At 38.0% G+C, this 26,791-nt stretch overlaps 1 protein-coding gene across 1 annotated transcript; it reads left to right on the top strand.

Annotated features, from left to right (window-relative positions):
- The first annotated feature begins 16,994 nt into the window (after positions 1-16,994).
- On the top strand, positions 16,995-20,170 carry LOC136261258 (uncharacterized). Its single transcript, XM_066055228.1, has 4 exons — positions 16,995-17,312; positions 17,438-19,215; positions 19,690-19,836; positions 19,889-20,170. The coding sequence occupies exons 2-4, from the start codon at positions 17,460-17,462 to the stop codon at positions 20,062-20,064; spliced, it is 2,079 nt and encodes a 692-aa protein (XP_065911300.1). The 5' UTR covers positions 16,995-17,312; positions 17,438-17,459; the 3' UTR covers positions 20,065-20,170.
- The last annotated feature ends 6,621 nt before the right edge of the window (positions 20,171-26,791 follow it).

The raw sequence follows: 26,791 nt of genomic DNA, 5'->3' as shown, positions 1-26,791 counted from the left end.
TATCCAACTAGACAGCTTCATCAACATCGATTTATCATCCCAGTCAGTTCCACTGTATCATATCAGAAAAGTTTCTTTCCGAATACTTTAAGAGAATGGAACACTTTACCTAACAACTTTATTGAAGAGCAATCCACAGAAATTTTTACCAACCACCTTTAGGGATCTGCAATACATATCGATACGGAAATATATCGATACAGCAAATAAGTATCATGATACGATACTGTACTTAGAAAATATCGATATATCGAAGTTTTCGAACAGAACAGTCCGTGATTGCTATATTACTGTAACAGTGATCTAGATACTCTCTATTTTAATACCTGTGCTATAAAATGGAACGTTGCGAGAAGCCATACAAATACGCATGTATAAGTGCTGCTGTTATAAAATATTCTTACCCGGGTCTTATAAAAGCAGTAGATGTTACACTTTAAGTATAAAGAACTGTACCACTAAGCAGTAAACAAATCCGCTATATACTAGTCATCTAGACAACTCATCAAAATGCGGAGTAATCCGGACAGCCTTTGTGGGAGCATGTGTTAAAATGTTTGTGGTAGCTAATTGTCTGGGTAGTGTAATAGAGGTAGGTATCCAGGTAGAGATGTGCTTTTTAACAGCAATTCTGTTTTCCATACTAAAAATCATATCAGAACACACTATAGCTATTTGTCACATCAGTATATTAAATTTTTCTTTTTAATTGAGTATATATGTAATGCTGTTTTTGTTCTTTTGTTTTTTGTTACCCTTGCCATGCCCACTTGTGGAGCTTATATTGCCCTATTTGTGGTAGCATGTGTCCGAGGATATAATTATACTGTTACTGTATTTTTCATCAATAAAACTGATGGTTTTCTCTCTCTGTAGTTTATCAGCATTCACTGAATAAAGACATTTGTATGCTTATTAGCTAATATGCCAGTCATAACTAGCCAAGACAACTTCATTATAGTATTGTGATACAGTATCGTATCGAACAGCTTATTGATGGTGATACGTGATACACAAAATGCATTGTATCGCAGAACACTAACCACAACAGGTAAAAATCAACATAGTGTTGCACTATATCATAAAGGAGACCTCCAGTCAATTAGAAATGATCTTGTAACCTTTAGTAATAATTTTCTGAACAGTGATCCTCAATCTAGATCTGTCGATCAACTATGGCAGGAATTCAAGGAGGCAGTTGACAAAGCAGTTATTGATCATGTTCCACACAAAGTTAACAACTCGCGTAATAGACTACCATGGGTAAATAGGCAAATTAAAGCAGACATGAAAGTACGAAAGCGATTATACAACAAAGCTAAAAGAAGTAGGTTGTAACATGATTGGGATGCTTACCGTAAAATGAAGAACTCCATAAACACTAGATTGAAAGAAGCACATAACAACTACTATAAATGACTGTTTGATAACTCCTTTAGTGGCAACCAACGACAATTTTGGAAATACATCAGAGCTAAGCGTCAAGACAAACCTGATATACCTGCACTATTTGTAGACGATCAACCAATTCATAGTGCAAAGGATAAAGCTAATGCTTTGAATAGTCACTTTAAATCAGTTTTTACAGAAGAAAACTTGTCAACAATACCAACTATGGATAATCATACTGATGTACCCAACATGCCTGATATATCTATTTCTCAAGCTGGAATATACCAATTACTTACATCACTTGATGAACACAAGGCCAGTGGACCAGACCGTATATCACCTTGCATCTTAAAGCACTGTGCAGATGAAATAACACCAATACTACATATAATTTTTACTCAATCTCTATCTACAAGTCTTACCAAATGACTGGCTAAAAGCTAATGTATGTCCTGTACATAACAAGGGTAGTCGTAGTAATGTTGCTAATTATCGTCCTATTTCATTAACCTCCATTTGTGCTAAAGTCATGGAGCATATCATATATCACTCAATCATGAGCCACCTAAATCAGAACAACATATTAATTGAAAATCAGCATGGATTCAGAGCAAACCATTCATGTGTAACTCAACTCATCACACTAACTGAAGATATATCCTTTGCTTTAGATCACCAAAAAACAAATAGACATCATCCTATTAGACTTTTCCAAAGCATTTGACACAGTGCCACACCAGCGACTACTGATTAAATTAAGGTTCTATGGAATTAGTGGTAATAGTTATAATTGGATCCAAACTTGGCTTACTCACCGTTCCCAGTGTGTTGTGTTAGATAGTGAATCCTCGAGTCCAGTACCAGTGCTTTCTGGAGTACCACAAGGCACAGTGCTCGGACCATTAATGTTTCTGTTGTACATTAATGACATTACTAAAGATATCAACTCACCACTCCGCTTGTTTGCTGATGATTGCCTACTTTACAGAGTTATTAACAGTGCAGAAGACGCCAACATGCTTCAAGAAGACCTGAATAGGTTATCAGAATGGGCAAACACCTGGCAACTTAGATTCAATGTTAGTAAATGTACTGTCGTACGTTGTACAAGATCTTTGACATCATTCAATCACGTCTATACCCTCAATAATTGTATCTTAAGTCTATCTGATCAACATACTTACTTGGGAGTAATCCTTAATACATCACTATCTTGGTCACCACACATTTCTAGTATTGTTACTAAAGCATCTAAAACACTTAATTTTCTGAAACGCAATTTAAACAAATGCTCAAAACAAGTTAAAGAATCTGCTTATCTAACAATGGTCAGGCCACAACTGGAATATGCATCTGACGTCTGGGACCCTCACCAAACTGGAGATATTGCAGAGCTAGAAAAAGTACAACGAAGAGCAGCACGTTGGGTAATGAATGATTATGGTAGACTTAGTTCTGTCTCCTCAATGTTAAATCAGCTATCATGGCCAACTCTCCAGACTCGCCGCAAATTATCTCGACTACAAACATTACACAAAGTTTTTTAACAACAGATATCACTTACAATTCCTCCATACTACCTACCAACATCACGATCCACGAGACAGTACCATCCACTGCACTACATCTTACCACATGTATCTACCACAGCACACCAAAATAGTTATTTTTCAAAAACAATTAATGATTGGAACTCTTTACCAGTAGATCTTATTGAAGTTGCAGATGCTGACATTTTTAGAACCGGACTACAATCATTATTGTAATTGTGTTGCATGTATTTGGGCAAATCTGAGCACACCGGCAGGGCTGACTGCTCAGTAATAATAATAATCATAATAATCACCTTGTCATCACACAATAAATAGTTTTATGTATGCATGTATGTGTTAAATGTTTTTTTTTGTTGTTTGTAATTATCTGGGTCAATTATCAGCTATGCTGTCTCGACCCAGTATATAATCATAATCATAATCATAATCATAATCATAATCATAATCATAATATGAGATTTATGCAACCAATGACACGGATTGATTCTTATATGTTAGGGTCCGCAACGTGAAAAATGAAATTGCAAGAAACGAATCCCCGACTATCGTAGTATGTTACCCTTAGTGCCACATCACTAATACTACCCTTGGTTTGGAACTGAGTTCCCTTGTTGGAGCAACACGCGGATTTTAATTTATCACGTGATTGATTTTTATTCCATGCGCTCCAAGGAAGACGTCCAAAGCTCCCAGATTCTGAGTGTGATATCAAGTGTTGTTGGCCTACCAAACCATGCATAGAAGTGAGTAAAACTTTGCTTGTGTTTTTCAAGGAGACTGATTTTCTGCGGATGTGTCGAGAAATTTTTTCGTTCGATGTGCTCTACCAGCCAAGAGAAGAGAAGCCAATCTTATCACATAAGATAGTAATGAAGTTGGATGTATAAGTATTCTACACACCAAGTTTGAAAGAGCTGCGACCTTTCTAACCATCTGGCTGGCAGAGATGAAATTTTCCGTGCAATAATCTTCAATGATTTTGGTGGGTTGCTTCCTTCCTACTGTTACAAACTGTCTTCCTAGGAGCGATAAATCAGGGGAAGATCCAGAAGAACATCTGAGGTTTCTAAGAAGTGGTGAAATCCTTGACTTTTAAAGTTAAAAGGTCATTGGAAGCTAGATTGATTTCTAAACTTGAAGCATACGGTGTGCGTGGAAACTTGTCCCTGTGGTTATCCAATTTTCTCACAAATCGTTTTCAGAGAGTAGTGGTTAATGGGCTCAGTCAGATTGGGTTGATGTTCAGAGTGGAGTACCTCAAGGTTCAGTCTTGGTTCCCTTGTTATTTATACTGTATGTCAACGATGTGCCTGACCTCATTGAGAGTAATTTGAAGATGTTTGCAGATGACACCAAGATATACTCGGTCATTAAATCTTTTCATGACAGCCTTAAACTACAACATGATATCAACAAGTTAATGCAATGGTCAAGTGTTTGGTTGCTTAGATTTAACGCAGCCAAATGCAAAGTATTATTATTATTAATTAGCAAAGCCCACCAGGGGCAACACGCTAATGTGCATTACAAATCACAAATTGTTTAGCTTATCTATAATGTTCTTAAAAGTGTCAAGGTTAATTGTGTTAATGTTGTCAATTTTCAAGTTATTCCAATCAATAATTGTTCTTGGCAGAAAAGAATACTTATATAAATTAATTCTGGATTGCAGCTGTGCAAATTTGAGGGGATTATTGGCACGAGTATATGATACAGGGGTTGGCTGGGGTAAACAGTGGTTTGGTAGCACCAGTAAGTTTCTTACAATCTTGAATAATAATATAAGTCTAGCATTCCTTCTCCTACTTTTTAAACTTGGCCATTGAAGGTAATTAAGCATATCTGTAATACTGTGTTGTTGACTGGATCTGTGCCATGGTTTATTAAGAACAAATCTTGCAGCTCGGTGTTGGATCATTTCTAATTTGCTAACTGTTGTTTGGTGATAAGGATCCCAGATGGCTGAGCAGTATTCAATAGAAGGTAACAATAATTGTTTGTATAAGTGTTCTTTGATTTGTATTGGGGCATTATATAAATTCCTTTTCAGAAATCCAAGAAGACGGTTTGCCTTTCCACAAATATAGTTAACATGAGGTTCCCATGATAGTGTATGATGGAGGCGGATACCAAGATAGGTGTGCTCTGATACAATATTCAATGGAATATTAGACATTTTATATGTAAAAGTGCTTTTACTGTGGTGGGTTGTAAATTGTAAAATATTGCATTTGGGAATGTTAAATTCCATCAGCCAGTTGCTAGCCCATTGTGTTAAGGAATCTAAGTCATTTTGCAGTATTCTGTGATCGTTGAGCGTAGCTATAGTTTTAAAGAGTAGAATGTCGTCAGCAAATAATCTAATTTCACTCTTGATGTTTGTTACAATATCGTTAATGTAAATCAGGAACAACACACGGAACCTTGTGGAACACCAGATGTAACTTGACATGTAGAAGATCTAGAGCCTTCTAAGTAATGCAGATTGGTAACTCTCTTCCTGCATCATACACCATGTACGATGGCACTACAAATGTATCTACTGACCTAGAACTAGTCAACGAGGAGAAGGACCTTGGAGTGTGGTGCACAAGTGATCTCAAGCCATCTCTACACTGCCAAAAAGCTGCAGTCAAGGCTACACAGGTTCTTGGGCTTATTAGGCGATCTTTTAAAATTGACTCTACTAATATGTTTATATTTCTGTAGCTATAAGATGTATGTTCGACCGCATTTGGAATATTGTGTGCAATCTTGGAGTCCGTACTTGGCCAGAGACATCGACACCCTTGAAAAGGTTCAGAGACGTGCAACTAAACACCTTCGCGGATTAGCCCACTTGAATTATGAAAGCCGTCTTGAAATTCTGGATCTCTATTCTCTGTATTGCAGACGTCAAAGGGGTGATATGATTGAAACATATAAGATACTTAAACGACATTATGACTTAGACCCATCTACATTTTTTACTTTATATACTGCTACCACCAGGGGCCATTCTCTTAAGCTTTTTAAAGAAAGATCAAGATTACTTGTTAGGCAGAACTTTTTTACAAATAGAATAGTCAATCTATGGAACTTCTTACCTGACTTTATCATTTCAGCACCAACAGTTGCAACCTTCAAGCTGCGCTTGGATAATTTTTGGAAGCAATCTAGATATGGGCACCTTCAAAGGCCTGCGGCCTAGCCTGGCAAGTTAGCTTGCCTTGGCATCTACAAGCCCATTAAATAATAATAATAATAATACTCTAATAGAACATTCAGTATTCTATTCGAAAACAACAGAAAGGTAGAGAAGATACAACGAAGGGCTACTCGTCTCATCCCACAACTTCAAGACAAATCTTACTCAGAGAGGTTGACACAACTAGATTTGCCATCTTTTCATTATAGACGTTTGGGAAGTGATCTAATATTTCTTTTCAAAATTCTTAACAATTATTTCACCACCGATTTTACTGATATATATACGTACTCAAGATCTATTACCAGGGGGCATCAATTCAAATTGTTTAAGGAACGCTCAAGACTATTATGTAGATCTAATTACTTTATCAATAGAATCACCAACAATTGGAATAGTTTGCCTAATTATGTTGTAAATAGTTCTTCGATTAACACTTTTAAATCATTATTAGATAGTCATTTAATTGATTCAAGATTTATTTTTGTATAAGTTATTTAATTGATTCAAGAGTTATTTTTGTATAATTACTGCATTGATCGGGTATGCAGGCTGTGCCTTTACCCGTATTTAATCATAATCATAATCATAATCATAATCGAACAACCATGTTGTCACTACATTTACCATCTGCTTTTGGTTGTGTCAATTGAACAGCTGTATAGATTGCTTGGAAAGTGTGCATTTTATGGACATTTAAATCTTGAGATTTTAAGATGCAAGCAATGCAGATGCTGGAGAGTCTAATAGTATTTGAAATCCATTCATTTGCTATGAAGTAATCATTTTGTATCAGCTAGAGCACTCTATTGCAGGACCAGCTCAGGTAACCTCACATTTTACATACTTGGTTTTCTAACAATAATAATTATGTATCTTGTGCAACTGCCTAAACAAATAACAACTCAGTAATGTAGGATTAGCCATAATACCCTAATGCTGCTGTGTATATGGCCTATGAGTTTGTGAAATTATTGATTCATGACTAAGATAGAGGTAAAGCTTCAACAGTTTTATCTGTCAATGTGATCGGTCTATTAGAGTAGTCTATTACTTTATAGGTGTAGTAGACCAATAGATTACACACGTTTTTACAGTGTCGTTTATCATGTTTTGCACAGGTAGTGAAAATAGGGCAGGGAACTACAAAGTCATGGTCCCCCAGTTTTGGCGGTCAATTCTTGTAGCAAAAGATCAATGTGCTCTTAATCATTCTAATAGAGCAATCACAACTGTTAGTAGCTGCTTAATTTTTAAAGTGAAAATGGCCACCCAAAGTACTGTCTCAGAGCCCTGGGGCATGCATCCAGATGGAATTACATTCAATTGCAAGTACTTGATAATTAAATGTAAGGAGATGTGCATGGTTGAATAATTCCTTGAACACGTTAGTACATTTTTATTGTCCAAAGAATGCATTTAACCTGTTGTATTGATTTCTGCTTGTCACAGGTCCATATACATTTGACTGCTGTGTGGAATGACACCCGTTCAAAATAACAAACTTATCTTAAAAATACTCATCAATCTGCAATGTTATCTGCTTTAATAAAGCCAAATTTCTGTTCATCTAGATCTATTAATTTTGCATCTCTGCCTATGTCATTGTTTCCCTTACCATATCAATGATTGTTTGTTCCATTGATTGTTGAATGCACGCAGCTATAAGAAGCTGTCATCAAAGTTAATAAATGCATGGCTAGAGCAGACTAAAAGCATTACAAATCATTTGGGGTTCAATTCAGCTAACTAGTTTGTAAAGAAGTAATTGGCTATAAGCTTGCACAATATTTTGAATATTGATGGATAAGAAACTGATGGTTGAGTTTATGTGACCTGATTTATTTAAGCATAATATGGTCATGTACATGTATAATTTGTTTATTGTCTGCCATGGTATTGTACTGTAAACTATATCTAATCAAAAACAGCCAAGCTGTAAAAAAAGGTGCGGCCCCCAAAAAGGCCATGGTGAAAAAAGATGTGAAATCCAAGGTGGCGGCCAAGAAATGGCTGTGATGGTAGGTTAATGGTTACATTTTAATAACGACAATTCAGGTGAATTTGGTGCCAAGACCAAGCGGCACAAAATTCACCTGAATTGTCGTTATTAAAATGTAACCATTAACCTACCATCACAGCCATTTCTTGGCCGCCACCTTGGACTTCACATCTTTTTTCACCATGGCCTTTTTGGGGGCCGCACCTTTTTTTACAGCTTGGCTGTTTTTGATTAGATATCACTTCTTTTTGTATTTGTATACTGCAAAGCCGGCCTATGGCTGGCTTTGGGGCTTTTTTAACCCATGTGTTTTTTTCTTTACCACAGGAAGAAGAAAAGAACTTAAAGAAGATTTTTAATGCTTCAATTGTTTTTGATTTTATTAGTAATTATACAAATTATATACATATGTTTATTACATGCCCATTATTCCCCACAGGATATTTTTTTGCAGTTGATCTCTCTACTGGGTGACTTGAAATGTAGCTGAACTATATACAGGATGGTTTCTTTGTAGTTGAACTCTCTACAAGGTGACCTCTTCTAGCTGGTCTCTCTACAGGGTGATTTGTTTCTAGCTGAACTCTCTACAGGTGATTTGTTTGCAGCTAAACTCTCTACATGGTGGTTTGTTTGTAGCAGAACCCTCTACATGATGGTTTCTTTGTAGCTGAACTCTCCATAAGGTGACTTCGTCTAGCTGAACTCTCTACAGGGTGATTTTTTTGTAGCTGAACTCTCTACAGGGTGATTTGTTTGCAGCTGAACTCTCTACATGATGGTTCCTTTGTAGCTGAACTCTCTACAAGGTGACTTTGTCCAGCTGATCTCTCTACGGGGTGATTTGTTTCTAGCTGAACTCTCTGCAGGTGATTTGTTTGCAGCTAAACTCTCTACATGGTGGTTTCTTTGTAGCAGAACTCTCTACATGATGGTTTCTTTGTAGCTGAACTCTCCATAAGGTGACTTCGTCTAGCTGAACTCTCTACAGGGTGATTTTTTTGTAGCTGAACTCTCTACAGGGTGATTTGTTTGCAGCTGAACTCTCTACATGATGGTTCCTTTGTAGCTGAACTCTCTACAAGGTGACTTTGTCCAGCTGATCTCTCTACGGGGTGATTTGTTTCTAGCTGAACTCTCTGCAGGTGATTTGTTTGCAGCTGAACTCTCTACATGATGGTTCCTTTGTAGCTGAACTCTCTACAAGGTGACTTTGTCCAGCTGATCTCTCTACGGGGTGATTTGTTTCTAGCTGAACTCTCTGCAGGTGATTTGTTTGCAGCTAAACTCTCTACATGGTGGTTTCTTTGTAGCTGAACTCCCTACATGATGGTTTCTTTGTAGCTGAACTCTCTACAAGGTAACTTCTTCTCTACAGGGTGATTTGTTGTAGTTGAATTCTCTACAAGGTGGTTTGTTTGAGGCTGAACTCTCTACATGGCGGTTTCTTTGTAGCTGAACTCTCTACAGAGTGATTTGTTTGCAGCTGAACTCTCTACATAATGGTTTCTTTGTAACTGAACACTCTACAAGGTGACTTCTTCTAGCTGATCTTTCTACAGGGTGAATTGTTGTAGCTGAACTATCTACAAGGTAACTTCTTCTAGCTGATCTCTCTACAGGGTGATTTGTTTGTAACCGAACTCTCTGCATGATGGTTTCTTTGTAGCTGAACTCTCTACAAGGTGACTTCTTCTAGCTGATCCCTCTACAGGGGGATTTACTTGTAGCTGAACTCTCTACAAGTGATTTATTTGCAGCTGAACTCTTTATGTGGTGGTTTCTTTGTAGCTGAACTCTCTACAAGGTGACCTCTTCTAGCTGATCTCTCTACAGGGTGATTTGTTTCTAGCTGAACTCTCTACAGGTGATTTTTTGCAGCTAAGCACTCTACATGGTGGTTTCTTTGTAGCTGAACTCTGTACATGATGGTTTCTTTGTAGCTGAACTCTTTACAAGGTGACTTCTTCTAGCTGAACTCTCTATGGGGTAATTTCTTTGTAGCTGAACTCTCTATATGATGGTTTCTTTGTAACTGAACTCTCTACAAGGAAACTTCTTCTAGCTGATCTTTCTACTGGGTGATTTGTTTGCAGCTGAAATCTCTACATGGTGGTTTCTTTGTTGCTGAACTCTCTACAAGGTGAATTCTTCTACCTGATCTCTCTACAGGGTAATTTGTTTGTAACTGAACTCTGTACAAGTGCGTTTTTGTGGGTGATCTCACTGCAGGTTGATTTGTTTGCAGCTGAACTCACTAAAGGGTGATTTTGCTTGTAGCTGAACTCCTTGCATTGTGTCTAGTTTCTAGCTGATCTCTCTACAGTGTGATTTGTTTGTAGCTGATCTCTCTACAAGTTGATTTGTGTGTAGCTGATCTCTCTGCAGGTTGATTAATTTGTAGCCGATCTCTCTACAAGGTAATTTGTTTGTAACTGAACTGTCTATAAGGTGATTTATTTGTAGCTGATCTCTCTTTTTACAGGTTGATTTGTTTTAGCTGAACTCTCTACAGGGTGATTTACTTGTAGCTAAACCCCTTACATTGTGTCTAGTTTCTAGCTGATCTCTCTACAGGGTGATTTGTGTGTGGCTGATCTTTCTACAGGTTGATTTGTTTGTAGCCAATCTCTCTACAAGGTAATTTGTTTGTAGCTGAACTCTGTACAAGGTGCTTTTTTGTAGGTGATCTCACTGCAGGTTGATTGTTTTGTAGCTGAACTCACTAAAGGGTGATTTGCTTGTAGCTGAACGCCTTACATTGTGTCTAGTTTCTAGCTGATCTCTCTACAGGGTGATTTGTTTGTAGCTAATCTCTCTACAAGTTGATTTGAGTGTAGCTGATCTCTCTGCAGGTTGATTAATTTGTAGCCGATCTCTCTACAAGGTAATTTGTTTGTAGCTGAACTCTCTATAAGGTGATTCGTTTGCAGCTGAACTCTCTACATGGTGGTTTCTTTGTTGCTGAACTCTCTACAGGGTGTTTTGCTTGTAGCTGAACTCTCTACAGGGTGATTTGTTTCTAGCTGATCTCTCTACAGGGTGATTTTTGTAGCTGACCTCTCTTCAGGGTGATTTTTTTCTAGCTGATTGCTCTACAGGTTGATTTGTTTGTAGATGAACTCTCTACAGGGTAATTTGCTTGTAGCTGAACTCCTTACTTTGTGTCTAGTTTGTAGCTGATCTCTCTACAGGGTGATTTGTTTGTAGCTGATCTCTATACAAGTTGATTTGTGTGTAGCTGATCTCTCTGCAGGGTGATTTGTTTGTAGTCAATCTCTCTACAAGGTAATTTGTTTGTAGCTGAGCTATCTATATGGTGATTTGTATGTAGCTGATCTCTCTGCAGATTGATTTGTTTTAGCTGAACTCTCTACAGGGTGATTCGTTTCTAGCTTATCTCTCTACAGGTTGATTTGTGTGTAACTGATCTCTCTACAAGCTGATTTGTTTGTAGCTGATCACTCTGCAGGTTGATTTGTTTCTAGATGATCTCTCTACAGGTTGATTTGTTTGTAGCTGAGCTCTCTGCAAAGTGTTTTGTTTGTAGTTGATCTCTCTACAAGGTGATTTTTTGTAACTGACCTCTCTTCAGGGTGATTTGTTTCTAGCTGATATCTCTACAGGGTGATTTTTTGTAGCTGACCTCTCTTCAGGGTGATTTGTTTCTAGCTGATCGCTCTACAGGTTGGTTTGTTTGTAGCTGAACTCTCTACAGGGTGATTTGCTTGTAGCTGAACTCCTTACATTGTGTCTAGTTTGTAACTGATCTCTCTACAGGGTGATTTGTTTGTAGCTGATCTCTATACAAGTTGAATTGTGTGTAGCTGATCTCTCTGCAGGTTGATTTGTTTGTAGCCGATCTCTCTACAAGGTAATTTGTTTGTAGCTGAACTATCTAAAAGGTGATTTGTTTGTAGCTGATCTCTCTGCAGGTTGATTTGTTTTAGCTGAACTCTCTACAGGGTGATTTACTTGTAGCTAAACCCCTTACATTGTGTCTAGTTTCTAGCTGATCTCTCTACAGGGTGATTTGTGTGTGGCTGATCTTTCTACAGGTTGATTTGTTTGTAGCCAATCTCTCTACAAGGTAATTTGTTTGTAGCTGAACTCTGTACAAGGTGCTTTTTTGTAGGTGATCTCACTGCAGGTTGATTGTTTTGTAGCTGAACTCACTAAAGGGTGATTTGCTTGTAGCTGAATGCCTTACATTGTGTCTAGTTTCTAGCTGATCTCTCTACAGGGTGATTTGTTTGTAGCTGATCTCTATACAAGTTGAATTGTGTGTAGCTAATCTCTCTGCAGGTTGATTTGTTTGTAGCCGATCTCTCTACAAGGTAATTTGTTTGTAGCTGAACTATCTAAAAGGTGATTTGTTTGTAGCTGATCTCTCTGCAGGTTGATTTGTTTTAGCTGAACTCTCTACAGGGTGATTTATTTGTAGCTGAACTCCTTACATTGTGTGTAGTTTGTAGCTGATGTCTCTACAGGGTGATTTTTTGTAGCTGAACTCTCTACAGGGTGATTTGTTTCTAGCTTATCTCTCTACAGGTAGATTTGTTCATTGCTGATCGCTCTAAAGGTTGATTTGTTGCAGCTGAACACCCTGCAAAGTGTTTTGTTTGTAGCTGATCACTCTAAAGGGTAATTTGTTTGTAGCTGAACTCTCTCCACAGTGACTTGTGTGTAGCTGAATTCTGTGTAACTGAATTCTCTAGAGAGTGACTTAATTGTAGCTGAATTCTCTACACAGTGCATGACTTGTTTATAGCTGAACTTTCTTCAGTGTGACTTGTAATGTTCTGAATCTCTATAGTGATATATTTGCATAACTCTCCACATGGTGACTGTCTTCTTGCTGAACTGTCTATAAGATTAACTGTTTGCAGCTGAACTCCCTACAGAATAACTTGTGATGTAATAAAATTCTATAATGGAATAAATAAATTAGCCGAATGCTCTATTAGGGTGACTGTTCTATTAGAGTATCTCGATCTCGCATTTGCTACACGGAGTTGGCTTTCGAATCATAACTCAGTGGTTTGTAATCCGATTCTTCTGTACTACTGCAAGGACTTTCTATGAAGATTATTCCAGCTATACACCGATTTTCAGCTCATTGCTCTAAGCGGTTTGCCTAGTAGGCGTGAAAACTAATACTTTTTTATTCATAAAAATCGATCGCGTAATTGTGACACAGGTTGGGTTTTGTGTCATATCTCCGTGGTCTTTATCTCGATTCCTTTCAAACCACCAAAAGGCACTCCTACGATGGTTACTCCATCTACATAGCAATTTTCAACTCATTCCATGAAGCGGTTTACCCTGTAGGCGTGACAACAAATCGATCTTGTTTTACGCGAATAATCGGTCATAACTCCTGAACCATTCATCGGATTTGTACCAAATTTGATGCTAGGATTCGCCTTTGGACTCCCTTTCTGTGTGCTAAATTTCAAGGCGATCGGAGTACGCGTTTGCTTGTTATAGCAATTTTTGCAAGTGTGCGAAAAGACGAAGAAGAAGAAGAAGAAAAAAAACGAAACTTTGGCAGCTTGTATCTCGGAAATGGCTTGAGCGATTTCCTTCAAATTTGGAATGTAGACTCCCTTGGCTGGCGGGCAACTGTGTAGCAAATTTGGTTCCAATCAGATAAGTGATCACTGAGATACAAATGTGTGAAAATGACGTTTTCGTTCTTCCTGTAAATATACTCACGGGTGTGGCGCGCCAGCTTCTTGGGCCACACGACACACTACCGTGTGTCTTGATGTGCGTAATGTAATAGACTAATCACACAGTTTGTTCTTGAAGTGACCTAGCATGCGGGTAGGTTAATATATGGTACGCCTCACTATATAGCCCAATAGGATGTTGGAAATGGATGCAGGAGCTGGAATAAGAAATGAAAGACCTGGCGGTTTGTCTACTTCTTGAGTACAATACAACTACTGATGAAGGAATCATTGCAGTGATAAACATGCTTACTTATGCTAAATTTAGTATGTGCTTATTGTTCTACACTTGAAAGTTGTTAACACAACTTTATGGTAAAACGGTCTATTCCTCAGGGGTGGCAGAGAAGGGGCTGTAGCTCCTGTGAAAAAAATTATGGGGGCTTAGCCTCCCTAAAATTATCTGTAACTGTGATGGAGAGCTTAGCCCAATAGCATCAATACTTTGAGATACTCTAATAGAGCAGTCACGGTATTCTTAGAGGAGCAGTGTAGCAAGCTACGTATGTAGTTATAAATAAGGAGATATAGTCTAGTTGGTGGAGGGCAACTATTGCCAGCAAGTAGTGACCTTTTTTTGGTCTTCAACTTACAGCTAGACCATGGCATCATCAATCTAGACCCCAACCCCCCCTAAATAAAGGTGTCTTGTCTGCCCTTGCTATTCCTGCATTAAAATCATACTGCCAATCATTCCATGAATTATCATTAGATTGACAGCTGTCATGGACGATTCAGTTTTGGTAACTACTTTCCAAAGTAATGTGAGTGAGATGATGAGTGTGTAACATAGAAATGCAACACATAGAAATGCAACACTTAGAGTGTTCTGGTCCTAGCATGAGATCAACTACATGGTAGGGGTCTGGGATTCCATCCTAGAAGACTTGTGCTTTAACACTTTGATTGAGAGTACTAATGACAAAATGGAAATTGTAATGCTATAAATTAATACTGTGCAACTTTTTAAAGGAGCTACATACCACATTGTTTCAAATCAAACTATATAGCTAGATGTACTCCTACAAATTATAACTAAGTGCGTTTGGATAAAAATGTAACTACACATGTCAACAATTAGTAAAAGCTATAGCAGCAATTTTAACATGTGTATTGCAGGATGTCTGGGATGCCATCCCTGGAAGACTACTTGTACAAAAATCACCCAACCACACTGCATGAGGATGTCAAAGTGTACAATATGCACCTCAAACATTGCAGATTATACATAGTTGTGCTCTTCAGTGTGATTTGAAGCCATAGCCTTTGCCCTAAACATTGAAAAAGTTGCTAGCTAGCTAGATTATGCAGGATTATTGACATACATACATACACAAAGCCTTTGATCTGTATCTATATTGTTTATACAATAATATTATAATGACTGTGCAACTTTTATTAACTAAGCAACTTGTCTACAGCTGTTCAATTGACACAACCAAGATATCAAATGTAGTGACTACATGGTTGTTCTAATAGAGTGAATGTTCTATTAGAGTAATAGCTTGCAATGGCCTTTTAACTTTAAAAGTCAAGGATTTTACCACTTCTTAGCAACCTCAGATATTCTTCTGGATCTTCCCCTGATTTAACGCTCCTAGGAAGACAGTTTGTAACAGTAGGAAGGAGGCAACCCACCAAAATCATTGAAGATCATTGCACGGAAAATTTCATCTCTGCCAGCCAGATGGTTAGAAATGTCGCAGCTCTTTCAAACTCGGTGTGTAGAATACTTATACATCCAACTTCATTACCATCTTATGTGATAGGATTGGCTTCTCTTCTCTTGGCTAGTAGAGCGCCTCGAACGAAAATATTTCTCTACCCATCAGCAGAAAATCAGCCTATGTGGAAAACACGGGCACACTTTTACTCACTTCTATGCATGGTTTGGTAGGCCAACAACACTTGAAATCACACTCAGAATCTGGGAGCTCTGGGCGTCATCTTTGGAGCGCACGAAATAAAGATCAATCACGTGGTCTATTAAAATCCGCGTGTCTATTCAACAAGGGAACGCAGTTTCAAACCAAGGGTGGTATTAGTGATGGGGCACTAAGGGTAACATACTACGATAGTCGGGGATTTGTTTCTTGCAACTTCATATTTCACGTTGCGGAAGTGTTGAAACCATCATGATAAATCGGGGGGTCCGCCACTTTCTCGAAGGGCGTACGAGATTTCGAAATCACAGTGATTTCTCTGAAATCAATGATTTCATTAGTGATTTCATGATTTCAATTGTGATTTCGTGATTTCAATTTTGATTTTGTGATTTCCGTGATTTCACCATTGTTGACTCTCATGGAGCTAGAATAGGTCCAGAAACTTCGTCATCAGTAAACTGGATGGTAAAAGTTATATCTTCACTAGAGTCTAGTTCGTAAGCAAAGATGCTGGGGCCAAAGCCGTCTGGCTGAGATGATTCCAGGCACCAGTAGCGGTGATGGTTTGTGGTTGTGGTCGTACGGTAGTGCTGATGATTAACAGGCAAGCTAACAGTGTAAAGAGGCTGTCGAAAAATGAATAGAAGCCGTCCCAGAACTTCGTGCATAAGTTATATTCTAACAATTAAGGGTAAAAAAATAATAGGCGTGGATCAAGGAATGCCGCACTGGCCTAGTTATAGCTAGCCGCCGGAATTTTTATGAGGCAATCCACGACTTATCTGCAGCCTATCAATACCATTATCCTCTTAGCCACACAATGTTCAACTAGACACCATTACCCTTACCACTTCATCCAGGTACTTAGCTACATGAACCGGCATTCCTTCTTTCCAAGAGCTGTCATCGACTGGAATAATTTGCCAACTTCAGTGATTGAGTCAGAAAGCATTATCATATAGCTCCTACATACTTGTGCTGTAAAGTAAAAATGGTATAGGCAATGTTAGGCATTGTCGAGTATCGTCTTTACCGGTAGATATAATAAAGCAGTAGAGTAAGCTACCTTTTCTCGGACAACCTCTATAGTCGGACGCAATAACTCAACGATTCTTGTACACAAGCTTTTATGTTTCGTACTGTGGAAACTTTAGGCTATGCCCAGCCTGTTACTGTAATATAAGGATACTGGATATAAGCATCACTGAACTACAACAAAACTGATTGGCTGTCCGAAAATATCTATACTCGGAAAATTCGATATATTCTCGGATGGGGAGTACTACCCCTTTACAATTAACATTATAAACTTACTACTACTTCCCCTTGGTTCATCTATCCTTGGGTTACTACTATACCACAATCGATTTATTTTCGCACAATGCACGGAAAGTTATCAACGTAATACGTGACCGTGTATTCTCGGACATGAGTTCACCTTGATGCGCATGCGTTATTTTTAAATTCTTTAGCGCGGGAAGTTATTTGTTACAATAGATACAATTTATCTTCTTTGTTATCTATTTTTGTGATTACTGACAGACTAGGAGGCGTAAGGTGAGCCTTATGCGAGATATTTGTATACGTTACGTGCAAGTGTGTACACTTACCAGACTGTTTTGGTGGCCTGAATGTGATCTATAATATCATATGGATATGTTAAACATGCGTCTCTTACTTAGGGTGGTTGCCAATTGATTTATAATGTCGCAGTGCACAATCCCTCCTCTTAATCAACGGGTGTTTCGTTCTGGTCACAGTTCAAACAAGTTGCTACACCAAGGAACATTACAAAGACCTTTAAAATTTAAACAGTGGTGTACTGAGTCTATGGACAAAGCCATCAATGCTGTACTCAATGAAGGTATGAGCATAAGACGTGCAGCTGAGCATTATGGAGTTCCAAAGTCAACTTTGGGAGACAGGATTAGTGGAAGAGTGCTGCCAGGTTCCACTAGTGGACCAAGTCGTATACTCAATGATGAAGAAGAAGAGGAGTTAGTCATTTTTCTACGTCGCTGTGCCTCTGTTGGTTTCTCCAAATCTCGGAAAGAGCTTTTGGCACTTGTTCAAGCAATTGCAGAACAAAAAGGAACTCAGCACTTGGTAACTGAAGGATGGTGGAATTCCTTTATTAAGAGGCATCCTGATGTTACACTCAGAGCTCCAGTGCCTTTGTCCCAAGCAAGAGCAAGGGCTACTGATGAAGAAGTAATGGATCATTACTTTGATCTACTGGAAGCCACATTCCAACAGTATAATTTGCTGGGAAAACCAGGACAAATTTTTAATTTAGATGAAAGTGGGTTTCCTTTGAATCCAAAACCACCAAAGGGTGTGTTTGATAAGGGGATAAAAAATCCGACTGCATATTGCACTGGAGACAAAGCACAGATCACTGTATTAGCTTGTGTGAATGCTATAGGGAATAGCCTACCACCAATGGTAATATTTGATCGACAAACATTTCCTATTGAGCTAGCCACTGGAGAAATTCCTGGTACAATCTATGGATTTTCTCAGAGTGGATGGATTGACCAAGATTTATTTGACAAATGGTTTGACAACCATTTTTTGCATTATGCACCCGCTGCAAGACCTATTCTCTTACTCATGGATGGCCATTCTTCCCATTACCACCCTGGAACAATACGTAAAGCAGCTGAAAACAAAGTTGTTCTTTTTGTATTGCCTCCTAACACAACTCACCTCACACAACCTCTAGACAAAGGATGTTTTGGACCATTGAAAGCAAAATGGTCAGAAGTGTGTCATGGTTATATGGCCAAAAACCCAGGAAAAGTTGTAAATCGATTTGTCTTTTGTCAATTACTTCATGAAGCCTGGACAGGTGCTATGACATCCTTGAATATTAAGGCTGGCTTTAGAACCACAGGGATATATCCCCTTGACAGAAATGCTGTTGCTGTTAAAGTTAGAAAGCCTATTGCAGCTACTGATATTTCAAAAACTGGTTTGCCCTTCATTCCTTTGTGTAGCCCATTACCTCAGGCAAAGGGTTTAGAGGTTTCCACTAAGCTACCTGCATTCACTCAAGAACAATTGCAAAGATTCGAGAAGAGATTTGAAGCTGAGAGTGAGCCAGATGAGGAGTACAAGCGATGGATGGATTTATATCACCCACAAACCAGCAGAAAGCCACCTATAGAGTCCAATACTGCACCCTCACTTGTTTCATTCTCCATTCCAGCTTCAACCAGTGTTTTACAAAAGCAGTTATCAGAAGCAGCTTCTACATCTTTACCAAAAACAAGGCCTAAAATTAAAGCTGCTGCATATGGCCGAGTCCTGACCAGTGCTGAAAATCTAAAGATTATTGAAGAACAGCAAAAGGAGAAAGAGTTGAAAAAGAATCAAAAGCAGAAAGGAAAGAAATCACCTAATGAAGACATCGCAATGGACACATGTACAGCTAGCAGCAAGACACCAAATTTGCTAGGTATGAAATATGCATAATTAATGTTATTATACAGTAGTTCATACATGACGACTAATTAGCTTGCCTGTGTAATTATGCTGTGATGCATGTGCTTGCGGCCCAATTAATGATATAAGTTTATAATTATATATACATACAGTGAACCTCAGATATCCGAACCCCTTGGGACCAGGGGTGGTCCATAAGTCTGAAAAGTCCATATCTTTGAAACTGTATATAAATAACCTTAAAGGACATTTTTAAAATGTCAGTATTATCAACTACCCTAATAGAACAGTCGCTACTCTAATAGAGCAGTCATTTCCACACTTCGGTTAACCGAGAATCTGGATAAGTGGGGTCCAGATAACTGAGGTTTCACTGTAGTTACATAGTTGCTATATATACTGTACTGTGCATATTTTCTGTATACTGTACAATGTTGTTGCTTGCATAGCTACATGATGGTTATTTTGCACTTTAATTAATTCTCAGAAGCTGGTCAATCACCATCCTTCTCCAGTGAAGAACTTAAGAAGTTTAAAAGAAGATACGAAAATGGTTTTGACCTACAACATGATGAACGCTACAACCTTTGGTTGAAGCATTTCCTTAGTTCAAGCACAGTTGGAGTTGTAGCAGGTTAGTGCACCAGTATGATTTTAATAATGTTGTGACATTTTACATCATGTAGGTGGAAGTAAGAAGGTTGAAAAATCTTGTAAGCTATCAAAGTGTGATCATCCACGATCAACCACTTGGGTACAATGTGAGAGGTGCAAAGAGTGGAAACACTGCATCTGTGCTGGAGTAAAGCATACTCTAGCTAAAAAGCTCAAGTTTTCATACATCTGTACTGGTTGTAACTAGCTATCTGTGTAGCTACTGAGCTTTATGTATATCAGTAACTATCTATCTTGGTTTTATAGACACTTTTTACTTTAAAACACTTTTTATTATCACTTTATTACTTATAACTACCTATCAAACCTATTTTCAAGCTTTATGCAGTTACTTTTCAAGTGTCCGATAATATACCCTCCGTGTACTTCGTTGTCATTTCCGTTACATTACTACAAAATTATTTTGGTTTTAATATAAGTTTAGCTGGAGGGCAAGACTATAACATGGCACTAACAGCAGAAGTCTGCTATTCCATTAGCAGGATTGTGGATGATTGTCCGAGAATAGGTCAAATCGTCCGATGATAGATAATTTCGGATGGTCACTTTAGATGGCTCTCATTCCGTGATAATGAAACAAATAAGGATAAATTTTCAAGGTCTGTAGGGACTTGGCCCAATAAGTGTGTAACACAAAAGGGATCGAAATTGGGTGGGTAGTTTAAGAGAACGAGCGTCCGAGAATAGAGGTTGTCCGAGAATAGATAGCTTACTCTACTGTTGTTATCTTGTGTATTTTTTCCTTGGAGCATTACTCACGTCCCCTTGGCACATCGGCATGCCCAGCAATAATAATAATAAAAGTAGCTGATGGTGATACATGTGATTAATTAAGTATATTGGAATTGGTTACTATTACATGGTTGCGTGTCATCAGTGGGTCCACATGATTTCAGTTACACTTTTATCACTGAGTTATGATGAATTTAAAACAGTATCTTTGGTAGGAGATAGACTTGGACTCAATCAGTAATGATTAGGTAATGAAAAAAGTGTAAAATTATTTACAAAAATAGATAACAAACAAGTACACAGAAAAGTTAAGCACAAAAGAATACAAAGACTAGCAAATTACAAACTACCACACTAATTACAATAAACTAAACTACTTACAAGCTACACCTACTTAACTACATTATAAAACCTAAACAAAATCTATAATGTCCTCCGAGCATAGTGTCGAGGACCATTTTGGCATTGTATTTCCATAAAGTCACTGATTAGGTAATCAGTGTTCTCCGTAAAATTTGTGTGCTATGCACTGTTAGCTCCAATGCATCCTGCATTATCATTTCTTCAGATAATATAATGCAAACCAGTATGATGCATTGCCAGCAATGAACATACCTGCAAAATTTAGCAGAACTTATAAACCTTATCTGATCAATATGTGATGTATTTAATCTGCATGAAGCTGACTTATATGCAGAAAGATAGCTACTTGTATGTATTACCTACCAGTTTTATAATACACAATAGATTAAATCACACCTGAAAGTTGACATAAACAATATCTCTGCTAACATCAGTAACGTGCACATCCCTTCCTTCACAATGGTATTGAAAACTGGAATGGCTCTCTGTTAACAACCCTGATCTCATTTCATATTGACTAACAACCACAGTGGCAGGAAACACCTAAGTACACAGTCAACTGATCTGGATACATCCATGGTCTTCATTGTGTATGCCAGGATTGTTTTATATGAAATGTTTGCTTGCGAGTTATGTAAAGATGTTTAGTGGGTCAGCTGAACAAGCAGAATCATATTATGTGAGCTAATCTTTGAAAAGTTACACCTAGTAGCTAGTTACTAACCAGTACTGACATACATATTTTCTAGACAAGCTGCATAATTATTTGTCCCGAAGCTAATGCTGGGAACTACTTTCTTTGCAAAAGTGTGCTTATAGTTTGCAGCCCTTCTACATGGTTTACCCGTTTCATCATTAACCCATGCAGTCACTATGATGTACCGTCACTTGTGGCTGCGAGTAGAGCCTAAATTGCTAGTTAAAACTGAATAAGATTCCGAGATGGATTCTCAGATCACTCGTGTGGCTCCAGCATAGATTTTAGAGGCGCTTACGCGCCTCTAAAATCTATGGCTCCAGTGATGGAAGCTTTTGACTCTGCTTTTGACCATTAGTGGACTCAGCTTGGGCTGTAAAATTCTAGAGATTGGCAGCCGAACCAGTGCCAGATCAAGTGATTCGGGCCTTAAATCACTTCTGTTATGTTCCAATTAATAATATCGCGTAATTCAATGTGTCCGTAATTTACGGAAATATACGGAGTTTTACGATTTTCGTTTTCAAAAGTGTGATTTCTGATTTCTTTTGAGTGTGTGATTTCATGATTTCAAATGTGATTTCTGACGAAGCGTACGAGATTTCAAGAGTGTCGGACCCCTCGTGATAAATGAGACATGTATAGAGTAGTGGTGGTAGTTATGAGACACTTAACTTCAAAGCATTGCTATTACCTTAAACTGTAACCCTGGTATTTCACAATACAAATAGGGAAAGGTAAGCCCATAAACTATATTATCCTAAAATTTCAAAAATTTTCATCACATTTGGTGGTCTGTTTAATCATTTTTCTGGAACACTGTAGGTGTGTGTATTATGAGACATATGGGGGTATTATGAGACGCTGTGCTTGCAAGTTGACTATTTCGTATTTGATTATGGTAAATTTCATATGTAAAAGGTAGCAGGGACACTGTAGACAGTCAAAGTAGATTAGTTGACTTAGTACATGCACTTCACATCTTCGTATTCTTTACTGCATAGTGAGTGGTACAAAGACAATCATTGACAGTCCTCCATTATGATATAACAAATTTTAGGAGCTATATTATTCCCTAATTAGTATTGTGGTTGACTTATAATCACTATCTGTGATGATCTGAATAGGTACTATCTCTTTACTCCTGAATCTGCAGGATTTAACCCACTACACTTGTTTTAAGCTATGTGACCCATATTACCCCCTGTCCCATAATACCAGCCTCTACTCTATCCCTATATATGTACTCCTTTTTCCCTTCGGCAATCAAAATCTGGAATGATCTACCCCAAAATGTGATTGACTCCAATGATATTGATCAGTTCAATCAAAAACTAGCAATTATTTAATTTGTATACTTGTATGTTGTGACCTGTGGACTATACTCTAATAGAGGTCTGCACAGTATTACCAATAATAATAATAATAATAATAATAATAATTTTTGGTCCAAATTTACACCAGATTTAACCTCAGATGGGTAAATTCTCAAAAAATCTTCTATGGGGGCATGCCCTCAGATCCTCTAGATGAGAGCATGCTAAAGCATGCTCTAGGTTTTGCACTGTGTACGTGCTCAAAACTCCTTAGTTTAAAACAACACCCATCATAATTTGCTGATTTTATTACAAGCATTTTTCTAGCTCGATGTAAGTGATCTTAATATAACCTGAAAAGTAGACTATCTCATTTGGCGCCAGTTTCAGCTAGCTACTACTTTCGTAGCTTACTTGCGGGAGAAAACAGAACACCTATAATTAGTTGGATTGAGCTTTCTAAGTAACCTTGTAGAGAGTTCAGCTACAAAGAAACCCTTCTGTAAAGAGCTCAGCTGCAAACAAATCACCTATACAGAACTCAGCTACAAACAAATCACCCTGTAGAGAGATCAGCTAGAAGAAGTTATCTTGTAGATAGTTCAGCTACAAAAAAATCACCCTGTAGAGAGATCAGCTAGAAGAAGTTACCTTGTAGAGAGTTCAGCTACAAAGAAACCATCATTTAGAGAGTTCAGCTACAAACAAATCTCCCTGTAGAGAGATCAGCTAGAAGAAGTTACCTTGTAGAGAGTTCAGCTACAAACAAATCACCCTGTAGAAAGATCAGCTAGAAAAAGTCACCTTGTAGAAAGTTCAGTTACAAAGAAACCACCATGTAGAGAGTTCAGCTACAAAGAAACCATTCTGTAAAGAGCTCAGCTGCAAACAAATCACCTATACAGAATTCAGCTACAAACAAATCACCCTGAGAGAGCTCAGCTAGAAGAAGTTACCTTGTAGAGAGTTCAGTTACAAAGAAACCGCCATGTAGAGAGCTGAGCTATAAACTAGTGACCTGGTAGAGACATCAGCTAGAAAAGTTACCTTGTAGAGAGTTCAGCTACAAAGAAACCATTCTGTAAAGAGCTCAGCTGCAAACAAATCACCTGTACAGAATTCAGCTACAAACAAATCACCCTGTAGAGAGATCAGCTAGAAGAAGTTACCTTGTAGATAGTTCAGCTACAAGCAAATCTCCCTGTAGAGAGATCAGCTAGAAGAAATTACCTTGTAGAGAGTTCAGCTACAAAGAAACCACCATGTAGAGAGTTCAGCTGCAAAGAAATCACCCTGTAGAAAATTCAGCCACAAATAAATTGCCCTGTAGAAGGATCAGTTAGAAGAAGTTACCTTGTAGAGAGTTCAGCTACAAAGAAATCACCATGTAGAGAGTTCAGTTGCAAAGAAATCACCCTGTAGAAAATTCAGCCACAAACAAATTGCCCTGTAGAAAGATCAGTTAGAAGAAGTTACCTTGTAGAGAGTTCAGCTACAAAGAAACCACCATTTAGAGAGTTCAGCTGCAAAGAAATCACCCTGTAGAAAATTCAGCCACAAACAAATTGCCCTGTAGAAAGATCAGTTAGAAGAAGTTACCTTGTAGAGAGTTCAGCTACAAAGAAACTACCATGTAGAGAGTTCAGCTGCAAAGAAATCACCCTGTAGAAAATTCAGCCACAAACAAATTGCCCTGTAGAAAGATCAGTTAGAAGAAGTTACCTTGTAGAGAGTTCAGCTACAAAGAAACCATTCTGTAAAGAGCTCAGCTGCAAACAAATCACCTGTACAGAATTCAGCTACAGACAAATCACTCTGTAGAGAGATCAGCTAGAAGAAGCTACCTTGTAGAGAGTTCAGCTACAAAGAAACCACCATGTAGAGAGTTCAGCTGCAAAGAAGCCACCATGTAGAGAGTTCAGCTGCAAAGAAATCACCCTGCATAAAATTCTGCCACAAACAAATTGCCCTGTAGAAGGATCAGTTAGAAGAAGTTACCTTGTAGAGAATTCAGCTACAAAGAAACCATTCTGTAAAGAGCTCAGCTGCAAACAAATCACCATGTATAGAATTCAGCTACAAACAAATCACCCTGTAGAGAGATCAGCTAGAAGAAGTTACCTTGTAGATCGTTCAGCTACAAACAATTCACCCTGTAGAGAGAGCATCTAGAAGAAGTCACCTTGTAGAGTGTTCAGTTACAAAGAAACCACCATGGAGATTTCTGTAATCAATATATGTATTATATATATATATATATATGTATAATTTGTACATTTACTGATAAGTACATCTACTTCATCTTTTCTTCTTCCTGTGGTAAAGAAAAAAGATAGGTTAAAAAAGTCCCAAAGCCGGCCATAGGCCGGCTTTGGGGTATACAAATATAAAAAGAAATCAAATCTAATCCCAAACAGCCAAGCTGTAAAAAAACAGTGCGGCCCTCAAGAAGGCTATGGTAAAAAAAGATGTGAAATCCAAGGTGGCGGCCAAGAAATGGCTGTGATGGTAGGTTAATGGTAAAAATTTTAATAACGACAATTCAGGTGAATTTTTGTGCCGCTTGGTCATGGCACAAAATTCACCTGAATTGTCGTTATTAAAATTTTTACCATTAACCTACCATCACAGCCATTTCTTGGCCGCCACCTTGGATTTCATATCTTTTTTCACCATAGCCTTTTTGAGGGCCGCACACTTTTTTTACAGCTTGGCTGTTTTGGATTGGATATTATTACCCGCTCGAAAAAAGCTGCCCAAAACAGGGCAAATTTTGGGTATCAGAAATGTATACACCCACTCAGTGATAGCTAGTAAATAGATGAATAATTGGTGCAAATTTTGTTTGCATAGCTGTAGGCACTGGGAAGTTATTACACAATGATTACTTTAAATCGCCATATCTCCTAATCAAACTTTGTGCATCGAAGCCTTGTTTTGTCAAATTCAATCATATTTATAGCACAAGACATGACAAAACTCCAGAGATTGAAACACAAGAAGCTGGTAGAGGAACTTAAGAAAAGAAAACAACACGGTGAAGTGAACCTAATTATCATCAAAAATGGCACAATTATGAAAAGACAGCCTAGACAACAGCCGGAAATTTTATCTGAACCATTCCCACCAATAAAACAGCGTAGTCTGACTGATCTTGCTGATCAGTGTATCTAATATAGAAAGTGTTAAAGTTCAATTAGATTTACCCTTGTCTCCCATTGATTCTAATCTAACAACTGACAGTAATCATAATCCTCACTACACCAATTGTATGTAACTTCAGAAATGTCTCACCCACTCTTAACACAAGCAATAATAATGATAACATTGCATTGACAATTGCTGTTATAAACTGCCAAAGTATTCATGCAAAAAAACCACTCTTTGATAACTTTGTTTCTGTCTACAAACCTGATATTATTGTAGGAACAGAATCTTGGTTCAGTTGGTTGAGGTCAGACATACAGAACAGTGAAAATGTTTTGCGATGATTACCAAGTATTTAGACGTGATAGAAGTGATGGCCGGTCTTGGAGGTGTCTTTCTAGCCTGCAATAAAATTTACTCATGGAAAGAAACTACCCTTGTGAACTTATAGCTTCTGAACTGGAATTATCTCGAAGTGAGTCTTTAATAGTAGTATCAGTGTATAGAGCACCTAACACAGACTTAAGATACCTAGAATTAATGTGTCACTGCTTAAATGACTTAACCGATAAAAATCCTAATACTGTGATATGGTTTGCTGGAGATGTGAATCTTCCAAACATCAACTAGTCAAATTGTTCAGTGTCGGGGAACAACTA

Source organism: Dysidea avara, chromosome 7, assembly GCF_963678975.1.
Source record: "Dysidea avara chromosome 7, odDysAvar1.4, whole genome shotgun sequence".
NCBI classification, from domain to species: domain Eukaryota; kingdom Metazoa; phylum Porifera; class Demospongiae; order Dictyoceratida; family Dysideidae; genus Dysidea; species Dysidea avara.
The sequence above is the reverse complement of the archived record's forward strand: the minus strand, read 5'-3'. Positions and strand labels throughout refer to the sequence as shown.

What these genes read in the sequence shown, in the direction of transcription:
- LOC136261258 (XM_066055228.1), top strand. Translation starts at nt 17,460, where the DNA reads ATGTCGCAGTGCACAATCCCTCCTCTTAATCAACGGGTGTTTCGTTCT. An exon ending in CAAGACACCAAATTTGCTAG is followed by an intron (nt 19,216 to 19,689) that starts GTATGAAATATG and finishes ATTAATTCTCAG; the next exon opens with AAGCTGGTCAATCACCATCC. An exon ending in CACAGTTGGAGTTGTAGCAG is followed by an intron (nt 19,837 to 19,888) that starts GTTAGTGCACCA and finishes TACATCATGTAG; the next exon opens with GTGGAAGTAAGAAGGTTGAA.